This window comes from Mobula birostris, chromosome 26 (genome assembly GCF_030028105.1).
Source record: "Mobula birostris isolate sMobBir1 chromosome 26, sMobBir1.hap1, whole genome shotgun sequence".
Classification (NCBI taxonomy): domain Eukaryota; kingdom Metazoa; phylum Chordata; class Chondrichthyes; order Myliobatiformes; family Myliobatidae; genus Mobula; species Mobula birostris.
The window spans coordinates 48,920,617-48,942,204 of NC_092395.1; the positions used below are offsets into that span (position 1 = coordinate 48,920,617).

General features: G+C 38.6%; 1 protein-coding gene across 10 annotated transcripts in view; it reads right to left on the reverse strand.

Moving 5' to 3' along the window:
* The window catches only part of eps15l1a (epidermal growth factor receptor pathway substrate 15-like 1a), a 475,482-nt gene that overhangs the window by 274,057 nt on the left and 179,837 nt on the right, over positions 1-21,588 (reverse strand). For all 10 annotated transcript variants that reach the window (XM_072244311.1, XM_072244309.1, XM_072244310.1 and 7 more), the window contains 2 exons: positions 14,161-14,233; positions 9,726-9,887 (listed from right to left, as the gene is read on the reverse strand). In XM_072244311.1, coding sequence (XP_072100412.1) covers positions 9,726-9,887; positions 14,161-14,233 — 235 coding nt within the window. The remainder of the gene's footprint in view (positions 1-9,725; positions 9,888-14,160; positions 14,234-21,588) is intronic.

A 21,588-nucleotide genomic window follows, 5' to 3' on the forward strand; every position in this document is an offset into this window, starting at 1 on the left:
CACCAAATGCTCCTTATATATTAAACTTTCATCCCAGGATAACTCTTGTGAACTTCATCTGGACCCTCTCCAAGTCCAGCACATCTTTCCTAAGACACAAAGTCCAAAATGTCTCATAATATTCTAAAACAGTCCAATCAATGCCTTTCAGAGCCTCATCAGTACATCATTGCTTTTATATTCTAGTCCTCACAAAATGAATGCTAATATCTCATTTGCCTTCTTGACAACCAACACAAGCTTCACGTTAATGTTCAGGGAATCCTGAGTTAGGACTGATTTCTGAATTCTCTCTCCACTTAGAGGAAGTCTGAACTTTTATTCTTCCTACCGAAGTGCACAACCATTTACTTCCCTGCACTGTATTCCATCTGCCAACTGTTTCTGCCCACTCTCACAACCTGTCCTAGTCCTTCTTCAAGCTTCCTGCCTCCACAACACCAACTGTCCTTTTATCAGGAAGGCCACCTATCTTAGTATCATCTATAAACTTGGTCACAATGCCATCAGTTCCTTCATCCAGATCAGTAACATACAAAGTGAAAAGTTATGGGCCCCCAACACTGACCCTTGCAGAACTCCACTAGTCACTGGCAGGAATCCTGCAGAGGACCTTTATTCCCCACTCTTAAGACTTCTGGTAGTTAGCTAATATTCTATCCATGCTAGTTCCTTGATTCTAACACCATGGGCTCTTATCTTATTTAGTAGCCTTGCTAAAGGCTTTTGAAAATCCAAGAAATAAAGGCTGCTGACTCCGCTTAGTCGAATCTGCTTATTACTTGACCCTCAAAAATTTCAAAGTTAGTTAAGCAAGATCTTCATTAACAAAACTGTACTGTCTTCACTATATTTTTGGGTAAACAGCCCAAATCTTTTCTTTAAAAATATTCCAGGTCCTTAGCTGGAACTGAGTTTAAAACTGGAGAAACTGAAGAAACTGAACTAAAATAAGAATTTACACAATGGGCAACTATCCCACAACCTGATCATTCAAATATTCAGTATCTTAGAGTAGCTATAGTTGCTGTTGAAGAAAGGAAGCATATGTAACATGCTGTAAAGTTTCACTGATAATGTATTGGTTTCTCTGTAGCAGCAACATTTGGGTTATGAGTAGAGGTAACAGGGCATGGAATGCTGTTGTTCTTGCTTGTGAATCTGGAAGAGAGATTTTCGCGGTCTTTTGCCAGGGAGAGATGAGGAGAGAAGACGTGAATGGAGACAGTTGGTAGACCGCCAGATGGAGTGGACTTAGGGCAAGGGTCCAAAGGGCAGCGACGATCGGAGGAGGTCGATGGTGGACGACTGGCTTATCAGTGAGCTCCAACATTGTGCAATAGACTGATTCATAAGAATTGTTTTCTTTGCTAACCATACAGTCAAAGTAAGAATTATAAAGCTTAATCATTTAATCGCATATTGTGTACTGTTTGTTATTTTGGGGTACTGATTTATAACAGGGGACACATCGCACAGCATTCACCCAAATGAGATTTCATAAGCTTGGCCGGGCCAGGGGGGTATCACCCGCTAAACTAAGCCGCTATATTAAAGGGAGATCTTCTCAGACAGGCTGTTAAAGCTGGTAGAGAAAAATGAGTTTCAATTTTCATCTCACTCTGATGGTTAAGTTTGAAAAAAGTTCCATTCCCCAGCCCTACGCTCTTTAACTTAATAAAAATAAAATTTACAATAGGAAAAATAGATGAGTAAGGATTCTGCACACACTCTGAATCAGTCAATAAACCTGCCAATTTAACCAGAAACTTTGATTTTATTCCACCATCTTGCAACGGTTAATATAAAGAGAACATGCAATACTACAGGGAAAATTCTTCAAACAAGCTGAAATATGTGCACATTTTTTTTGGAATGGCGTAAAAAATGTAACACTCTTAAGGTTTATCTGGGAACACAGCCACACCACTGCGAGTTAATAGCTGACATTTAGAAATGGACAGAAAAACATTTGTACGAAGGGAGTGGTCTACCTCATGGGGAAACGAAAACTGGCTGCTGGGCAACTGCTGAACAGCATTGATGGTGGCCATATACAAAGCAACAACCAGGACCACCCTATCTTCTCCTCCAGTTCACACAAGCTGCCTATTAAGACAGAGGGCATGTGGAAACAATGTTTTGAAACTAAATTACTCACTGATTTATTGGTACAGTATTCCTAGCATGTTTGGGTTTGAATTGCAGCTGAACTAAGCTGGAAGGAACGATGCAAAAGCAAGTTGTTTTCTTCAGTGTGTACAGTAATTCTATACACTGAACAGCTGGCTGGAATAATTATTTTGCTTCAACAGTCTCAAGGGAATCAGTCAATAATACAAACCACACAACTGGACCTTGAGTGGTTTACCAAGTCATTGGAACCAGATGCTCGAATTAATTCAGATAACTCCCAAACCACTTTTCAATCCAATCCTATTTTCTCTTCTCCAGATTTAAAATCTTTTGACCTTTGCTGGGGTATAATTCTTTCAGGACTGCATGTATAGTAGTATCCCCCAAAGGTGTTCATTCCTGATAAATGAACCTGGACAACAAGGGCAATGGACTATTTAAGCAAGCACATTAGCCGAGTGGCATTACAACTGACAACTTTGTATGGATATGATGGAAAAAATCCAAAATATACTCAGATTGCAGGCATCACTCAGAGATCAAGTGACTAACAAAATCTGACTCATTGACAGCCACCTATAAATATTGAGAAATACAAAAGTCATTATTTTTTAACCATTATATTTACTGTAACCATGGTAGATGGCTCCAAATCAAACTCTCCACCTGACATTTTTTCTGTTGACATATGGATAAATTTGCACTATGTACATTTAGCCAAGTCAATGTGAACTGATGTGCAATCCTCACACCACCGTTTTGACCATTCCAAAAGCTTGTGAACAACTCTCTCTTTTTCTCCCTAATCTGAAGATATCCAATCCTACTGACATTTCTTTCGGTGTTTTAAAACATCACTGCTTTCACTGTGTTTCCTTACACCATTCATTTTCTCCCTGTATTTCAATCAAACCTTAGAAATGTGGGGTAATGTACTTATAAAATCAATGATTTTTCAGAAAATCAATCATTGCTTTAATAAATATAAACCAAATAAATAATTAGAAATGGGTTGACAGAAAGGCTTGAATTTTGCCTTATTTTCCTTCTTCCAAATGAACACTCAAATCTATCATTCGATCATTTTCGATAAAAATACACCTATTTATTATTTCTCAACCTCCATTACTGTAAGTATAACCTTTTAATCTCAGCATAACATGCTTCATTTATGTAGAAAACTAGCAAAATCCATTATAGCCTGGAAATCAAAAAATCTTGACACGGCCCAAAACATTACACTACACTTCGGAAGAGATTCAAATACCCAACTCAAAAGTGAAAGCTCTAATATCGTGATAGGAATACAGGGAAAAAAATTAGCGACTCCTTTGATTGTTCAAGACTAAGCTGCCACTGCACTAAACATGCCTTTCTTTCTTTTTCAATCTTTTTATTAATTTCAAAATACAGAAATAAAACATAGCAATAATACAAATAGTAGGAGATATATTGTTACACTTAAAAAAAGTAATTGCAAAACCAAGTAATGTAAATTAACAAAGCTCCCAAACATGCAGAACTAACCACGGATAATACAAAGCAAAAAAAACTGGAAAAAACATGAAAAAGGAAAAAAAACAAAACAAAAAATAACAAATCCCATCCCCAAAGAAAAACAAAATTAATCAACTAAACTAAAAGACTTGGGCAAAACTAACAACTTAAAAATGGAAAAGAAGAAAACCTTAGTGTCGACGACTCCATTCCCCTCCAACAACAGTACAGAGAGATAAAACATGTTTGGAAATGATCAGATTACATCAAATGAAAATGCTGAATGAATGGCCTCCAAGTTTTTCAAATTTAATGGAAGGGTCATAAACTGCACTTCTAATTTTCTCCAAATTCAAACACACCGTAGTTTGTGAAAACCAATGAAATACAGTAGGAGGATTGATCTCTTTCCAATTCAACAAAATGGACCTTCTAGCTATTAAAGTAAGAAATGCAATCATCCTTCGTGATGAAGAGGTTAAATTATTTAAGTCTGTCATTGGTAATCCAAAGATAGCAGTAATTGGATGAGGTTGTAAGTCTATATTTAGAACCGTTGAAATAATATCAAAAATATCTTTCCAATATTTCTCCAACAAGGGACATGACCAAAACATGTGGGTTAAAGAAGCTATCTCAGAATGGCATCTGTCACATATTGGATTAATATAAGAGTAATAACGAGATAGTTTATCTTTGGACATATGAGCCCTGTGCACTACTTTAAACTGTATCAACCTATGCTTAGCACATACAGAGGATGAATTCACCAACTGATGAATTTTTTCCCATTTATCAGGAGGTATATTAATCTCAAGTTCTCTTTCCCAGTCAGCTTTAATTTTATTAGAAGCATCAGGACATAGATTCATAATTATATTATATATAATTGCTACTACACTTTTCTGAGAGGGATTTAAATCTAAGATTTTTTCCAAAGTGTCCATTGGATATGGGTGTGGAAAATTAGGAGAGACAGTAATTAAAAAGTTTCTAATCTGTAGATATCTAAAAAAGTGAGATCTGGGTAAGTTATATTTATTAGAGAGTTGATCAAAAGACATAAAACAGTTATCCAAGAATAAATCACGAAAAGATATTATACCTTTGGTTTTCCAATCAAAGTAAGCTTGATCCATCGTGGAAGGTTGAAAAAGAAAATTTGATATAATGGGACTTGCTAGAATAAATTGATTAAACCCAAAAAATCTTCGGAATTGAAACCATATACCTAAAGTATGCTTAACTATTGGGTTGTTCATTTGTTTATATGATTTAAAAGAAGTAAAAGGAAGTAAAGTTCCTAAAACCGAACCCAAGGAAAACCCTTGTAATAAATTAGATTCAAGATTTACCCAATGAGGGTTTAAAGATGCGTCCAAATCTTGTAACCAAAATTTTAAATATCGAATATTAATTGCCCGATAATAGAATCTAAAATTCGGGAGGGCGAGCCCCCCCCTCCTTTTTAGATTTCTGTAGATACCTTTTACCTAACCTAGGATTTTTATTCTGCCAAATATATGAGGAAATTTTTGAATCTATGTTATCAAAAAAAGATTTTGGGATAAAAATTGGAACCGATTGGAATATATACAAAAATTTGGGCAAAATGATCATCTTAATAGCATTAATCCGACCAATCAAAGACAAAGAGATTGGGGACCATTTGGTAAATAAAAGTTTAATCTGATCAATTAAAGGTAAAAAATTAGCTTTAAATAAATCTTTATATTTTTTCGTAATTGTTATCCCTAAATATATAAATGAATCAGTAACCAATTTAAATGGTAAACGTCCATGAATAGGTACATGCTTATTTAAAGGGAATAATTCACTCTTACTAAGATTCAATTTGTAACCAGAGAAGTTACTAAATTGAGTTAACAGATCTAGGATAGCAGGAATTGACTTCTCCGGGTTAGAGATGTATAACAACAAATCATCTGCATATAATGATAATTTATGTATTTCGTTTCCATGGGTAATACCAACAATATTTGGCCAGTCACGAATAGCAATTGCTAAAGGTTCAAGAGCAATATTAAATAGTAAAGGACTAAAAGGGCAACCTTGCCTAGTACCACGAAAAAGACGAAAAAAAGGAGATCTATAATTATTTGTACAAACCGAGGCTACCGGGGAGTAATATAACAATTTAATCCAAGATATAAATGTCAAATTAAAATTAAATTTCTCAAGAACATTAAATAAATAAGGCCATTCAACTCTGTCAAAGGCTTTCTCAGCATCTAATGAGATAATACATTCCGGGGTAGTAAATGAGGGGGTGTAAACAATATTCATTAACCTCCTTATATTAAAGGATGAATAGCGATTTTAAATAAATCCGGTTTGATCCATGGAAATGATTTGAGGTAACACCTCCTCCAGTCTAGTTGCTAGAATTTTTGAAAAAATTTTAGAGTCTACATTCAGAAGAGATATCGGTCTGTATGATGCACAATCAGTAGGACCTTTATTCTTTTTAAGAATTAAGGAAATAGAGGCTTCATAAAACGATTGCGGTAATTTACCTAAACTGATTGCTTCCTTGAATATTCTAGACAACTTAGAAGAAAGAATGGAGGAAAAAAATATAAAAAATTCCACTGTAAACCCATCCGGACTGGGTACTTTACTGGAATTCAATGATGAGATTGCAGTTATTATTTCTTCCTCTGAAATGGAAGTTTCTAATGATAGGGAATCTTCGGGTGATAGTTTCGGAAAACTCAATTTACTTAAAAAATCATGCATGAAATTAGAATCATGAGGAAAATCAGAGTGATATAAAGAGGTATAAAATTCTTGAAAGGTTTGGTTTATCCCAACATGATCAACTGTGAAAGTATCATCCTGTTTGCGAATCTTAGTAATTTGACGTTTAACCAAATCAAATTTCAATTGGTTAGCCAGTAATTTACCCGATTTATCGCTATGAATATAAAAATCACTTCTAGTTCTCATTAGTTGATTTTCGATCAAGGATGTTAATAATAAGCTACGTTCCAATTGGAGTTCAACTCTGTGTTTGTACAGCTCCTTACTGGGAGAAATAGCATATTTTTTATCGACTTCTTTAATTTTATCAACCAACAGAAGTATGTCATTGTTAATACGTCTTTTCAAACCAGCCGAATAGGAAATAATCTGACCACGGATATAAGCTTTAAAGGCGTCCCAAACAGTTCTGTTGGAAACTTCTTCCGTAGTATTAGTTGAAAAGAAGAAATCAATCTGCTCCTTTATAAATTTGACAAAGTCCTGATCTTGAAGCAAAATAGGGTTAAATCGCCATTGTCTGCTAGTACAAAAGGTATCCATTAACTTGATGGAAAGTTTCATTGGAGCATGATCTGAAATAGCAATAATGTCATAATTACAATCAACTACATATGGAATCAAACGAGAGTCAATCAGGAAATAATCAATTCGGGAAAAAGAACGATGTACATGTGAAAAAAAGGAGAATTCCTTATCATTTGGATGTAGAAATCTCCAAATTTCTGAAATCCCAGAATCCAACATAAAAGAGTTAATAATAGTAGCCGACTTATTCAGTAAAGCCGGACTACCTATGGATCTGTCCAACATGGAATTCAAACATAAATTAAAATCGCCGCCCATTATCAACATATACTCGTTTAAATTAGGAAAGGAAGTGAGTAAATGTTTAAAGAATTCAGGATAATCCACATTTGGAGCGTAAACATTAACCATAGCGACCTTTTTATTAAAAAGTACCCCAGTAATTAACAGAAATCTGCCATTACAATCTGAAATAATGTCTTGATGAATAAATGTAATTGAGGGATCAATAAAAATTGAAACGCCTTTAATTTTGGCTTGAACATTTGAATGGTATTGTTGTTCCTTCCAAAACTTAAAGAAGCGTTGATTGTCCTCTTTCCTTACATGAGTCTCTTGTGCAAAAATAATATGAGCATTCAGTCTTTGGAACACTTTGAAAATCTTTTTCCGTTTTATTGGATGGTTTAAACCATTTGTATTCCAAGAGACAAAATTAATAGTATGAGCCATAACTGAAAATTAACCCTTTGGTAAGTAAGGGGTTAACCATAATGTGAGCTCATGAAATCGGAAGAGGAATACATGATTAGAGAGGAACCGGAAATCTCGACACTGCGGACATCTTTGTAGTTCTGAATCAGCCCAATAGAAAAAATTAGAAAAGAAAAAGACAACCTCCTCCCCCAACCCCAAGTAGAACCCCGAACTAAGCCAGAGAAGGCTGAAGAAAGCACTAATACTAACTTTAACCCCATTTCTGCAGGGGGCAACTCCAAAAATATATGTTAAATAAGTGACCTCCCGAAGACTAATATATGTAAAAAATAAACAGTATAGTAAATTAGTCTACATAGTAAAAATTACTAAAATATATGAAATAAAAAAAACAGTATCAGTACATATAATTAGTTAATTATAAGCGAGTAAATAAAAAATCGCTTCCAAAAGAAGAAAAATGGATTATGGGAAGAAGAAGCATAACAGCATGGCGTCCCGAAAAAAAACAAAGGAGATTATACAAAAAAAGACAAGTCGTCATTTTAATTACGCGAAAACCAAAAATAGGAAACATATAACTACAAATGACCGTCGGATCGGATTATTAGTAAGAACGAAAAAGGAAAAGTTAAAACAAAAGGTTAACTAAGGGAAAATGATGTTATTCACAGGAGATAAATATTCTATATAAGTTATAGAATAATCACTATAGTAATAAACAAAGAACAAAAATCTTAAGACTTATAAAAAACCTTCATGGCACAGTAGTAGAAGGTTTATTTTGAAGAAAAACACCAGAGAGAAAAAAAATTGGTGCTGGAAGCACCAGACACAAATTAATAGAGAGTGTCTGTATCAGATGGGAAATTATCATCCAAAAAGCTTCGAGCGCCAGTTGTAGAATGGAAGACACGACGATTTCCATCAGGAAGAGAGATTCTGAGTCATGCAGAGTACAATAGTGCCGGTTTGAGATTTTTTTGATAGCATTCCGACATTAAAGGTTTAAAAGTCAGTCGTTCCTTCATCACTTCAGGACTGTAGTCTTGAACTACCCTGAAGGAATGCTGACAATATTTGATCATCCCTTGTCGACGAGCGATCTGGAGAAGTTGTTCTTTAACATTAACATAATGGAAACGAAGAATAACTGGTCTGGGTTTGGAAACAGCCGCTGCCGATTTTATCCACGGTGTACGATGGGCGCGGTCAAGTAATGGAGGATCGTTGGGAAAAACTGAACCGAACAAATCCTTTAAAAGTTGAGCAAAGAATATTGCAGGATCTCCAACCTCAACGTCCTCGGGTAAGCCAATTAAACGTAAATTTTGTCTTCTCGATCGATAACTTTGGATTTAAGTTGTTGGAGCTGTTTAGTAGTTGAAGCTAGATTCTTCTCTAAGATCTCAACTTTTGTATCCGTCTTCTGAGATTTAGTATCCAGCTCAGAAATTTTTGCATCGTGTTTTTGAACATCAGAATTCAGGGATTTCAAAGAATCCGTGATTGATTTTAAATCTTCATTGAGGCTTTGACGATGTTGTTCAAATTGAGCAGTTAAACTTTCAGATAATTTTATCCGATGCTGCTCAAACATTTCCTCCAAACACTTCATCATAACTTCGTAAGTTAACTTCGTAAGTTAACTTCGTAAGTTAATTCCGTTTGTTTAGAGTCACCCTTCTTCTTTCCTCCGTTCCCATCAGCGTCTTTCCCATCTTTGGTTTTAGATCTCGTACTCATTTCTTTAAGCTCAAAAGTTGCAGTTGACAAAAGGAAATCAATTAATCAGTAAGTCAGAGAGATAAAGCAAGTCTTCTGGTGTACTTAAAGTTGATTAAATCAAGGAGATCATAGGTTAAAAAGGATAACGGGAATGGAGCGAAGCCAGAGAGACGACCTCACTCCATGAGCGCTCCCTGCAGAATCCCCTGCACTAAACATTCCAAATATATTGTTTAAAAATACTTGCTGACTAAATTGAAGAATTCTGATATTAGAAATCCCACTCACTTCAACCACTTAATGATATCCAGGCCTTGTGCTTTTCCTGTTCTTACCGTCTGGTTCTCCTCTCGACACTTCTGCCGAATATCATTGAGCATATCCTCAAGTTTGGCCTTCTGCTGGTCCATTTCATCAAGTCTGTCCTGGGCAGCCTGTTTCTGGGACTCCAGCTCCTGCAGGTTGTTGTTTTCTCTATCCAAGTCATTTTGAAGTTCCTGCCAACAAAAAGAACAACCTTCACTGAGATAACCGTACCCATAATGAAAACACTCAGCCCCAGATTCAAATTAAGACAGACTTTCATTATACAAGTCACACAGCAACAACATATACCTTTAACAACAAGCTATTCCAAATACTTAAAACTTCTTGCAATTACAGGTGGTTCTGTTATAGTGTGATAGTTAAGTTCCCAATAAACCTTGTGCTATAAAAAGTCGCATTATAGCAGAACAAGCTGTAGTTCCTTGCAAAACAAAGATATTATTAGGTTTTCAAATTGTGCTAAAACAAATGAGAAAATAGTGTTCCCTAATCAGAAGGTAAGATCAGAGTAAAATTTATATTCCTTTTAACAACGGTAGAGATATTCCTTTGATAAACCTCCCAATGAATAATTCTAAGGACGACCAACACATTTTATACTTATTTGTGTAAAGACAAATTTAATAGCAGATATAATATTTAGTCCTTCTGTACTCAGATCTCCCTCTGATCTTTCTAATGACCCAGAATCTTAATTGTTCACTTAAAAACAGTTCCAACTTCAGCTGAACTGTAATTTGAAATCAATCTTTAGACTGACCAATCAGGTGGCCTGTTTCTGCTCCTGTTTTTAAAGATTAAGGTACAGGGGGAAACCTTTTGCTCTCTCCCCATCCCTCACCCCCACCCACCAAAAAATGGATGTTACATCCACTTGAAAAGCTCAGAACTGCAATCCTGGGAAACAAGAGCTCAGGGAAAGATAAGCGAATAGAATATGCATTCAGCAAAGTAGACAAGCCAAATTCCTTTATTCCTTCAACTACTTTATTACCCGAGGAAGTTGATTCCAGCACGTATCTCAAAATGAACAAAATATGTTGTGCCCATGCCATCCAAAACATTCAACTATTCTTGAAAAGAATTTTCACTTTCTTGGAAAGTAAAAGCTCAGTGTTCTGATAAAAATGCAGAAAAGAAATTAGGGTGCCAAACCTGTTGAGTGCTTCCAGTAGCTGGCATTTTATTGCAGATTTGCAGCACAGTGTGTTTATTTGATTTTCAATTTTATTTTGGTGCTGACTGAAAGGTAAGTATTGCCAACAAACTGGTCAAGCTCTCTATATGTTTTTTCCACCAATATATGAGGTCATTTCTATCTGTCTGAAGAGAGAAATTGAATCCCATTCTAACATCTCATTTGAAAAATTCTTTTGCTGGACAATACAGTTTTCCTTTTGTATTGCACTGAAATACTGATCTATATCATGTGATCAAATTATGGGAATAGGGTTTGAAACTATAATCTTCTGACTCCATTCAAGCCAACAAACATAGAAATCAGGTGTGAACTTAACAAAATTACAGTATGGGAGTAAATGAATGCTGGACAGACAAAGAAGCATGCAGTAATAGTCCTACAACCAATGTTTTACATCAAACTTTTACAGTCCTACCATTACTACCCATGAGAAACGGTAAAGGAAGTGCTAATTTCTCAGTAACATTCCAGTCCAGCATACAATCCACTCAGAGAATGCTGAAATACTTACAACCTTCTTCAGCTATAAGTGTTGAGTTTACATTCCATCTTGGCATCTTCCTAAGGTCTCAGCCATCAAAGTCACCAGTGGTCAGCAATTCAATGCACTGCACATGATTAAATACACCAACAGCAGCAAAGGTAATAAAACTATTAGTGTCTTCCCAACAATTTGAAAAACTGCCCACTTGCGCCCTGTCCACAAACCAGGTATTTCCAATCTACTAAAAACCTCCAAACAGTCAATCAGTAGCAATTGATAACAACCGTCTTTAACATACTATCAAACAGAATATATGCAAAAACAATGTATTCAGTTTTGGGGTTTTCCTGGACCTCCATACATTTCAGATCTCACTACAGCCTTAGTCCAAATATTGACCAAAGAGCTGAGATCCTGAGGCAAGGTGAAAATAATTGTCCTTTATATTTGACACAAAGACTCCTGGTAAAACCACACAATGGGTACCAAAGGGAAATGGTCCAAATGTTGGAATCATAATTCACACAAAGGAAGAAGGCCGTAATTGTTGGAGGTTAATCACACTCTCTCCGGGGTACCACTACAGGAGTTCCTCAAAGCAATGTCCAAGGTCCAACCATCTCCAGCAACCTCATCATTAATCTTCCTTTCACCATACAGATACTGTGGCTATAAATGAAAGCAAAAAGCATGCTCTGACGCTTCAAAGCCTTTCCAACATTAATTACACAAATCAGAAGTATGCAGTTCATCCAAATCATCCAGGACAGCTTTAAGCAACACACATCAAAGTTGCTGGTGAACTCAGCAGGCCAGGCAGCATCTCTAGGAAGAGGTGCAGTCGACGTTTCAGGCCGAGACCCTTCATCAGGACTAACCTTAAGCATTTAATATCTTCATCACAAGCTGACATTGGAGAGGGGGTCACCCAAAAGGACTCCACCACTAAGCACACCTTTCCCTCTCCACCCCTCTCCGCTTTCCGCAGGGATCTGTCCCTCCGCGACTCCCTGGTCCACATGTCCCTCCCCACAGATCTCCCACCCGGCACTTATCCCTGTAAGCGTAAGTGCTACACTTGTCCCTACACCTCCTCTCTTGCCACCATTCAGGGCCCCAAACAGTCCTTCCAGGTGAGGCAACTCTTCACTTGTGAGTCTGTTCGGGTCATCTATTGCATCCGGTGCACCCGGTGCGGCCTCCTCTACATGGGTGAAACCCGATGCAGATTGGGGACCGCTTCGTCGAGCACCTCCGCTCTGTCCACCACACCAGACAGGATCTTCCGGTTGCCACCCACTTCAACTCTGCTTCACATTCCCATTCGGATATGTCCATACATGGCCTCCTCTGCGGCCATGATGAGGCTAAACTCAGGTTGGAGCAGCAACACCTCATATACCGTCTAGGTAGTCTCCAGCCCCTTGGTATGAACATAGAATTCTCCAACTTCCAGTAATTCCCTCCCTCTCCCTTCCCCTATCCCAGTTTCACTCTGCCCCCTCCCCCAGCTGCCTACTACCTCTGTCATGGTTCCGCCTCCTTCTACTACCCATTATGCTCTCCCCTATTCCTTCTTCACCTTTCCTGCCTATCCCCTCCCCCACCCCTTTATCTTTCCCCTTACCGGTTTTTCACCTGGAACCTACCAGCTTTCTCCTTCCCACCCTCCCCCCACCTTCTTTATAAGGCCTCTTCCCCTTCCCTCTTCAGTCCTGACGAAGGGTTCCGGCCCGAAATGTTCACTGATCGTTTCCACGGATGCTGCCCAACCTGCTGAGTTCTTCCAGCGTGATGTGAGTGTTGCTTTGACCCCAGCATCTTCAGAGTATTTTGTGTTCAGGAAAGAGTGTCACCTGCAAGTTCCTTTTTTAGTCATACATTAATTGGACCCAAAAATATATCATTGCTCCAATGCGTGGAGTTAAATCTTAGAATTCCCCACCCAACAGTACCATGGAACTATCATTATCAGAAGTACTGCAGAAGTTCAAGAAAACAACTTATTGCTTTCTTCTAGAGGCAATCAAGGATGGATAAAAGATGTTGATCTTCCCAGCTATGCTCACACTCTACACATCCAGCATGCTATCACTGAGGAAATTTGACAAAATTATGGGAAAGATTTCCCAGAAAGAAATAAAAAAAATTCTGAGTGTTATAAATTCAGCAGTATTTAGTCCTAGAAAAAAAAAATTACAGTGCAAATCTGTATTAGGCATTTCAAGACAGGGGAAAGGATAAATGGTGTACTACAACTCACCAGAAGAACAGTGGCAAGCTCAGTACAGTAAGAGAGAGTATTACATGGCTGTAACAAAGGTTGAAGGCTAGAAGTGAGAAATGGATAATCCAGGCAGATTTAATTGTACTCAACACAAGAGGCTTCTAACATGTGCACAGTATTTAACCTCATCCAGGTTCAAAACTAATTTATCAGTAAGACAAATACTGTGCAAATTGAAGAAGTCAAAGCCCTTCCAAAACGTCTGTTAATTTTGAAATATTTATGATTCTATTCTTTCTCAGCACATTTCTCTTTGTTTTATATTGCCTTTGCAAAAGGGCACCAAATGATACTTTCGGTTAAGGTTAATATTTCACAGCTAACAGTCAGAGTTCATCAGATTCCCTTAATGTCTTGCCTGGTTCAGTGAGATTTCTGCTAAGAGTTCTCAAGGCCTTAAACAATATCCTTTAAATTCATGACTGCATGAAACATTGAAGGCATTCTGCTTCATAAACACAACACACTTACCTGTACTTCATTGGTTTTCTGCCTAATGGCCTCCTCTTTCTCTCGGATGTCCTGCTCCAGTATATACTTCTCCCTGTAACAAACATCAGTATTCTACATAGCCATAAGCATTTAAAATGAACTATTGTTTCAGAAGTATATACAGTGGAGCCAGTGTTTAAACTGTAAACAAAGATTAAATAAATCACAATGATATTCTATATTCAAGTGCTGGAACTGAATTAAATAGATCATTAATGCTTGGATGAGGACCAGCAATGAGCGGCAAGAGCTGCTTCCAGAAAATTAGTACTCTTATCAAGCAGCATCAACAAAAATTTATAAAAGCGAAGAGGACTTAGCTAGCAGGATCAATAACGGGAAGCCAAGGGATGTGGAATATTTAGATTTCCTTATGTTATAGTGTCACACAAGATTGTTCATGGGGGATTTGGGATAATAGTGAAGACAAGGGATCAAGGAGTGACTTGATCACTTTCAGGGTGACAAGATGTAAATAGTGGATTACAACAGGATCAAGTCTTGGGCCTCAGTTGTTTACAGTCTACAATGTGAATTCAATGAGGAAACAAATTAGAAAGCAAATAGCCTGTTAGTCTTTATTGCAAAAGGGTCGCTCTACACCAGTAGAGATGTATGGCTACAACTGTACAGGGCTTTAGTGAGACCAAATGTAGAACAGAGTATATCGCAGCTACGCAAAACATTTGTTGAAGAATAAGATAATAATTTGTTTCACTTCTGAGGATCATGCATATGAAATTCATTCTACTAAACAATAACCCATCTCTTCATGAAATAATCTTAATTTTCTTTCACGTATCTGTTACATTTGAAGTTGAAAATAATAGTATTCTCCGAAACCTGCAGAGAATTTACAACAACATTACTTATCTTCTATATTGCTTACTGTGAAAACATAAATGAAGTTTATGCACTAGAATATGCTTATATGTGTGTTTAAACCTATGAAACAAAGAAATAAACTGTAAGTTGATGAGAATGTTAAGTGGCAGCATTTCTTAAGGTGAATGTAATAAAACTGATATAAAACATTAGGTGAGTGCAAGAAATAGAAGTAGGCTGTTCAGCTCGTCACATCTTCTCCACTATTCAATAAGATCATGAGTGAGCCGTTACCTCAATACCACCACTCTCCTATAATAAACTCATAATTCTGTGTATCCTCTAAAATCCTTTCATTTCTGTGACTGAGCTGCCACATCCCTTGAGTGCAGAAAAATCCAAGGATTTTTGAATGATAAAACATCTAAAATGGTCAGCCCCCTATTATGAAATTATGCCTTCTAGTTATAGACACCACACCCTGTTCAGTTTTATATGGACTTTCTACATTTCAAGGAAAATCATCTCTCACTTTCCTAAACTCAAGATAGTTTAGGCCAAATCTGCTTAACCATTCCTCAAAGAACGAATTCTGCACCTAGACAATCTATCTAGTAAATCTAACCAATCGGTGAAAATACAGTATGTATCACATTCAATAAAACAAAAAAATGGAAATAATCAACAGATCAAACAGCATGTGTGAAGAAAGAGGAACAGTGGTAACCAGACAGCGGGGTGACCCATTGGGGCACCCTTTGAGAGAAGGGTAGTGCAGTCTGATGTGACCAGAATAAACATTAAGTTTTCCTGAATGCTACTGGTATCGCTTTGCTTTGGAAACCAAAGTAGAAAACCTCAGTTTATTAAAGAAGAATGACACGTAGCAAAGCAAACTTAGCCCTTCCTCGTTTAACGAAGGACACTTTTGATGGCATCATTTCTGGTTTATCTGTCACCCTTGTGCCTCTTGTTGTCATTCTGGAAACGTGCAGTCCTTTCATTCCCCCGTCTCTTCATTTCTTCTGCTGGTTGTTCTTTGTCTCTGATCCTGGACACGCTCATTTCTCAGCTCCTTTGTCTTTTCCTCTCTCCTCCTCCTGTGCCTGTTTTTGTCATTCTGGAGACATGCAGCCCTTTCATCCCCCGTCTCTTCAGCTCTTCTGCTGTTTGTTGTTTGTTTCTGATCCTGGAGACATGCATGCCTCTCCTCCCCTGTCTCTTCTTCTCTCATCTTTTTTTGTCCTGACTCTTTGATCCTGGAGTCATCCGATTCTTGTTCCTCCCTCTCCTTACCACTTCCTGACGACATTTGGCGTAATCTCTTGACCATAATGTCCCCCTTCCCTTTCCAGATGGCATAATTAGGCTGACCATTTTGTTTTTACCCTAATGCTGGAGAGAAGATATGAAGCACTAACACCAAAGGACGCTGATTATTCTTGATGTGGTTGGCGCTCTCCTAAATGAATGTGATATAGTCACCACTATCCTTCGACTGCAGCAAAGGGTTTTATGGGAGTCTCGGAGTACGTCATTACAATAAGATTTAATTATCTCTTATTGATGGGTGGCAGTTAGATCTGTCGGGTTAAAAGGGAGCCTGTTGATTTTTGGCGAATGAGGTTATTCGTTGACTTTCAGCAAATAACCCTGAACTTTGCTTGCACTCTGTAAGTTAGCGCATTTTAATTCGATTTAGCCACAAAAAAGTGCTGCTGTAATGCAACGTTTGCGTTAATTGGAGGTCACAACAGACAAACAGACAAAGCATGAGAGTTTTAGTAGTATATAGATGCTTCAGGACAGGTTTATGAGAAAGGTCATCAGATTAAAATATTAGCCCGTCTTCCTCCACGGATGCTGCCTGATTTATAAAGTTCTTCCAGCTTTTTTTCCATTTCAGATTATCTGAATTTGAAGAGTTTTGTTTTTTGAATACTTTACATTAAATTGATATTGATTTCTTTTGTGTAGGTTGCCAAACCACATGGAAAGACCCTTCATTATGACAAGTTCCCAATTCAGGCTACTGAAAAAAATTTGAGCTTTAAAAGCTTAACTTTATCTGCTATATGGCACAAAATTTCCCTTGCACCCTAATTTCTGGCAAACTACAAGTTTTCCGAACAGTATACACTCCAGCAACATTATACATTCAATGGCAACTTCATTGGACCATAAGACCATAAGATATAGGAGCACAGTTAGGCCTGTCAGTCATCGAGTCTGTTCCGCCACTCCATCACGGCTGGTCCCAGATACCACTCAACCCCATACACCTGCCTTCTTGTCATATCTGTTGATGCCCTGCCCAATCAGGAAACTACCTATTTGCACTTTAAATATACCCATCCTCTTGACCTCCCAGTTGTCTGTGGCAGAGCTGTCCACAGATTCACTACCCTCTGGCTAAAAAAATTCCTCCATGCTTCTGTTCTAAAGGGTTGCCCTCAATTTTGAGGCTGTGCCCTCCAGCTTTGGAAACCCCCATCATAGGAAATATCCTCTCCACATCCATCCTTTCAACATTCAGTACGCCTCAATGAGATCACCCCTACATTCTTCTAAACCCCAGTGAGTACAGGCCCAAAGGTGCCAAATGCTCATATGTTAACCTTTTCATTCCCAGATTCATCCCTGCGAACTTCCTCTGGACTCTCGCCAATGACAACAGATCACTTCTGAACTATATGGCTCAAAATGGTTGACAATACTCCAAGTGCAGCCTGACTAGTGTCTGATAAAGGCTCAGCATTACCTCTTTGTTATTATATTCTATTACCCTTGAAATGAATGCCAACATTGCATTTGCCTTTACCACAGACTCAACCTGTAAATTAACCTTCTGGGAATCTTGCGTGAGGATTCCCCAGTCCTTTTGCATCTCTGATGTTTGAATTTTCTCCCCATTTAGATAATAGGCCACACTATTGTTCTTTTTATCCAAATGCATTATCATACATTTCCCAACACTGTATTCCATCTGCCACCTTTTTGCCCATACTTTCAATTTGTCTGTCCTTCTGAAATTGTATTGCTTCCTCAGCACTACTTACCTCTCCACCCATCTTTGTATCTTCTGCAAACTTTGCCACAAAGCCATCAATTCCATTATCTAGATCATTGGTAGACAACGTGAAAAGCAGCGGTCCCAATACTGACCCCTGAGGAACATCACTAGTCACTAGCAGCCAACCAGAAAAGGCTCCCTTTATTCCCACTAGCTGCCTCCTATCTTTCAGCCATTCCACTCTCCATGCCAACATCTTTCCTGTAATGCCATAGGACCTTCTCTTGTTAAGCAGCCTCATGTGTGGCACCACATCAAATGCTTTCTGAACATCCAAGTAAATGACAACCATTGCCAGTATCCTGACGAAGGGTCTCGGCCCAAAACATCGACTGAACCTCTTCCTATAGATGCTGCCTGGCCTGCTGCGTTCCACCAGCATTTTGTGTGTGTTGCTTGAATTTCCAGCATCTGCAGATTTCCTCGTGTTTACCACTGCCTCTCCTTTTTCCACCCTGCTTGTTTCCTCCTTGAAGAACTCTAACAGATTTATTAGGCAAGATTTCCCTTTACAGAAACCATGCTGACTTTGACTTACTTTATCATTAGTCTCCAAGTACCCTGAAACGTCATCCTTAACAATGGCTTCAGACACTTTCCCTACCACTGAGGTTAGCCCAACTAGCCTAAGATTTCCTTTCTTTTGCATTCCTCCCTTCTTAAAGAGTGGAGTGACATTTAGAATCTTCCAGCCTTCTGGAACCATGCCACAGTCAAGTGATTCTTGAAAATTCATGACCAATGCATCTGCTATCTCTTCAGCGGCCTCTTTCAGAACTCTGGGATTCAGTCCATCTGGTCCAGCTGACTTATCCACTTTTATATCTTTCAATCTGCCTAGCACTTCCCCTTCGTAATAGCAATGGCACTCATTCCCACCCCCCGACAATCACAGACTCCTGGCACACTGCTAGTGTTTACATAGCAAAGACTAATGCAAAGTACTTATTAAGTTATCCTGGCAGGGAGATTAGCGAGGGCTACTGAGGTGACTTTAAACTAGAATGGTTGGGGGGTGGGAATCAAACTAAAGAGGCTAGGCGAGAGGAGGTTAGTTCACAACAGGGGGATGGGAACCAGTGCAGAGAGACAGAGGGGTGTAAAATGAGGGTAGAAGCAAAAAGTAGTAAGGTGAAAAGTAAAAGTGGCAGGCCGACAAATACAGGGCAAGCATCAAAAAGGGCCACTTTTCAACATAATTGTATGAGGGCTAAGAGAGTTGTAAAAGCACGCCTGAAGGCTTTGTGTTCAATGCAAGGAGCATTCGTAACAAGGTGGATGAATTAAAAGTGCAGATTGTTATTAATGAATATGATATAGTTGGGATCACGGAGACATGGCTCCAGGGTGACCAAGGATGGGAGCTCAACATTCAGGGATATTCAATATTCAGGAGGAATAGACATGAAAGAAAAGGAGGTGGGGTGGCGTTGCAGGTTAGAGAGGAGATTAACACTTAGAAAGGAAGGACATAAACCGGGAGGATGTGGAATCGATATGGGTAGAGCTGCATAACACTAAGGGGCAGAAAACGCTGGTGGGAGTTGTGTACAGGCTACCTAACAGTACTAGTGAGGTTGGGGATGGTATTAAACAGGAAATTAGAAATGTGTGCAATAAAGGAACAGCAGTAATAATGGGTGACTTCAATCTACATGTAGATTGGGTGAACCAAATTGGTAAGGTTTGCTGAGGAAGAGGATTTCTTGGAATGTATGCGGGATGGTCTTTTGAACCAACATGTCGAGGAACCAACCAGAGAGTAGGCTATTCTAGACTGGGTATTGAGCAATGAGGAAGGGTTAATTAGCAATCTTGTCGCGAGAGGCCCCTTCGGTAAGAGTGACCATAATATGATGGAATTCTTCATTAAGATGGAGAGTGACATAGTTAATTCAGAAACAAAGGTTCTGAACTTAAAGAAGGGTAACTTTGAAGGTATGAGATGTGAATTAGCTAAGATAGACTGGCAAATGACACTTAAAGGGTTGATGGTGGATATGCAATGGCAAGCATTTAAAGAGTGCATGGATGAACTACAACAATTGTTCATCCCAGTTTGGCAAAAGAATAAATCAAGGAAGGTAGTGCACCCGTGGCTGACAAGGGAAATTAGGGATAGTATCAATTCCAAAGAAGAAGCATACAAATTAGCCAGAAAAAGTGGCTCACCTGAGGACTGGGAGAAATTCAGAGTTCAGCAGAGGAGGACAAAGGGCTTAATTAGGAAGGGGAAAAAAGATTATGAGAGAAAACTGGCAGGGAACGTAAAAACTGACTGTAAAAACTTTCATAGATATGTGAAAAGAAAAAGATTGGTTAAGACAAATGTAGGTCCCCTACAGACAGAAACAGGTGAATTGATTATGGGGAACAAGGACACGGCAGACCAATTGAATAAATACTTTGGTTCTGTCTTCACTAAGGAGGACATAAATAATCTTCCAGAAATAGTAGGGGACAGAGGGTCCAGTGAGATGGAGGAACTGAGGGAAATACATCTTAGCAGGGAAGTGGTGTTAGGTAAATTGAAGGGATTAAAGGCAGATAAATCCCCAGGGCCAGATGGTCTGCATCCCAGAGTGCTTAAGGAAGTAGCCCAAGAAATAGTGGATGCATTAGTGATAATTTTTCAAAACTTTTTAGATTCTGGACTAATTCCTGAGGATTGGAGGGTGGCTAACGTAACCCCACTTTTTCAAAAAGGAGGGAGAGAGAAACCAGGGAATTATAGACCGGTTAGCCTAACGTCGGTGGTGGGGAAACTGCTAGAGTCAGTTATCAAAGATGTGATAACAGCACATTTGGAAAGCGGTGAAATCATCAGACAAAGTCAGCATGGATTTGTGAAAGGAAAATCATGTCTGACAAATCTCATAGAATTTTTTGAGGATGTAACTAGTAGAGTGGATAGGGGAGAACCGTGGATGTGGTATATTTGGATTTTCAAAAGGCTTGTGACAAGGTCCCACACAAAAGATTAGTGTGCAAACTTAAAGCACACGGAACTGGGGGTATGGTATTGATGTGGATAGAGAATTGGTTGGCAGACAGGAAGCAAAGAGTGGGAATAAACGGGACCTTTTCAGAATGGCAGGCAGTGACTAGTGGGGTACCGCAAGGCTCAGTGCTGGGACCCCAGTTGTTCACAATATATATTAATGATTTGGATGAGGGAATTAAATGCAACATCTCCAAGTTTGCGGATGACACGAAGCTGGGCGGCAGTGTTAGCTGTGAGGAGGATGCTAAGAGGATGTAGGGTGACTTGGATAGGTTAGGTGAGTGGGAAAATTCATGGCAGATGCAATGTAATGTGGATAAATGTGAAGTTATCCACTTTGGTGGCAAAAACAGGAAAACAGATTATTATCTGAATGGTGGCCGATTAGGAAAAGGGGAGGTGCAACGAGACCTGGGTGTCATTACACACCAGTCATTGAAAGTGGGCATGCAGGTACAGCAGGCGGTGAAAAAGGCGAATGGTATGCTGGCATTTATAGCGAGAG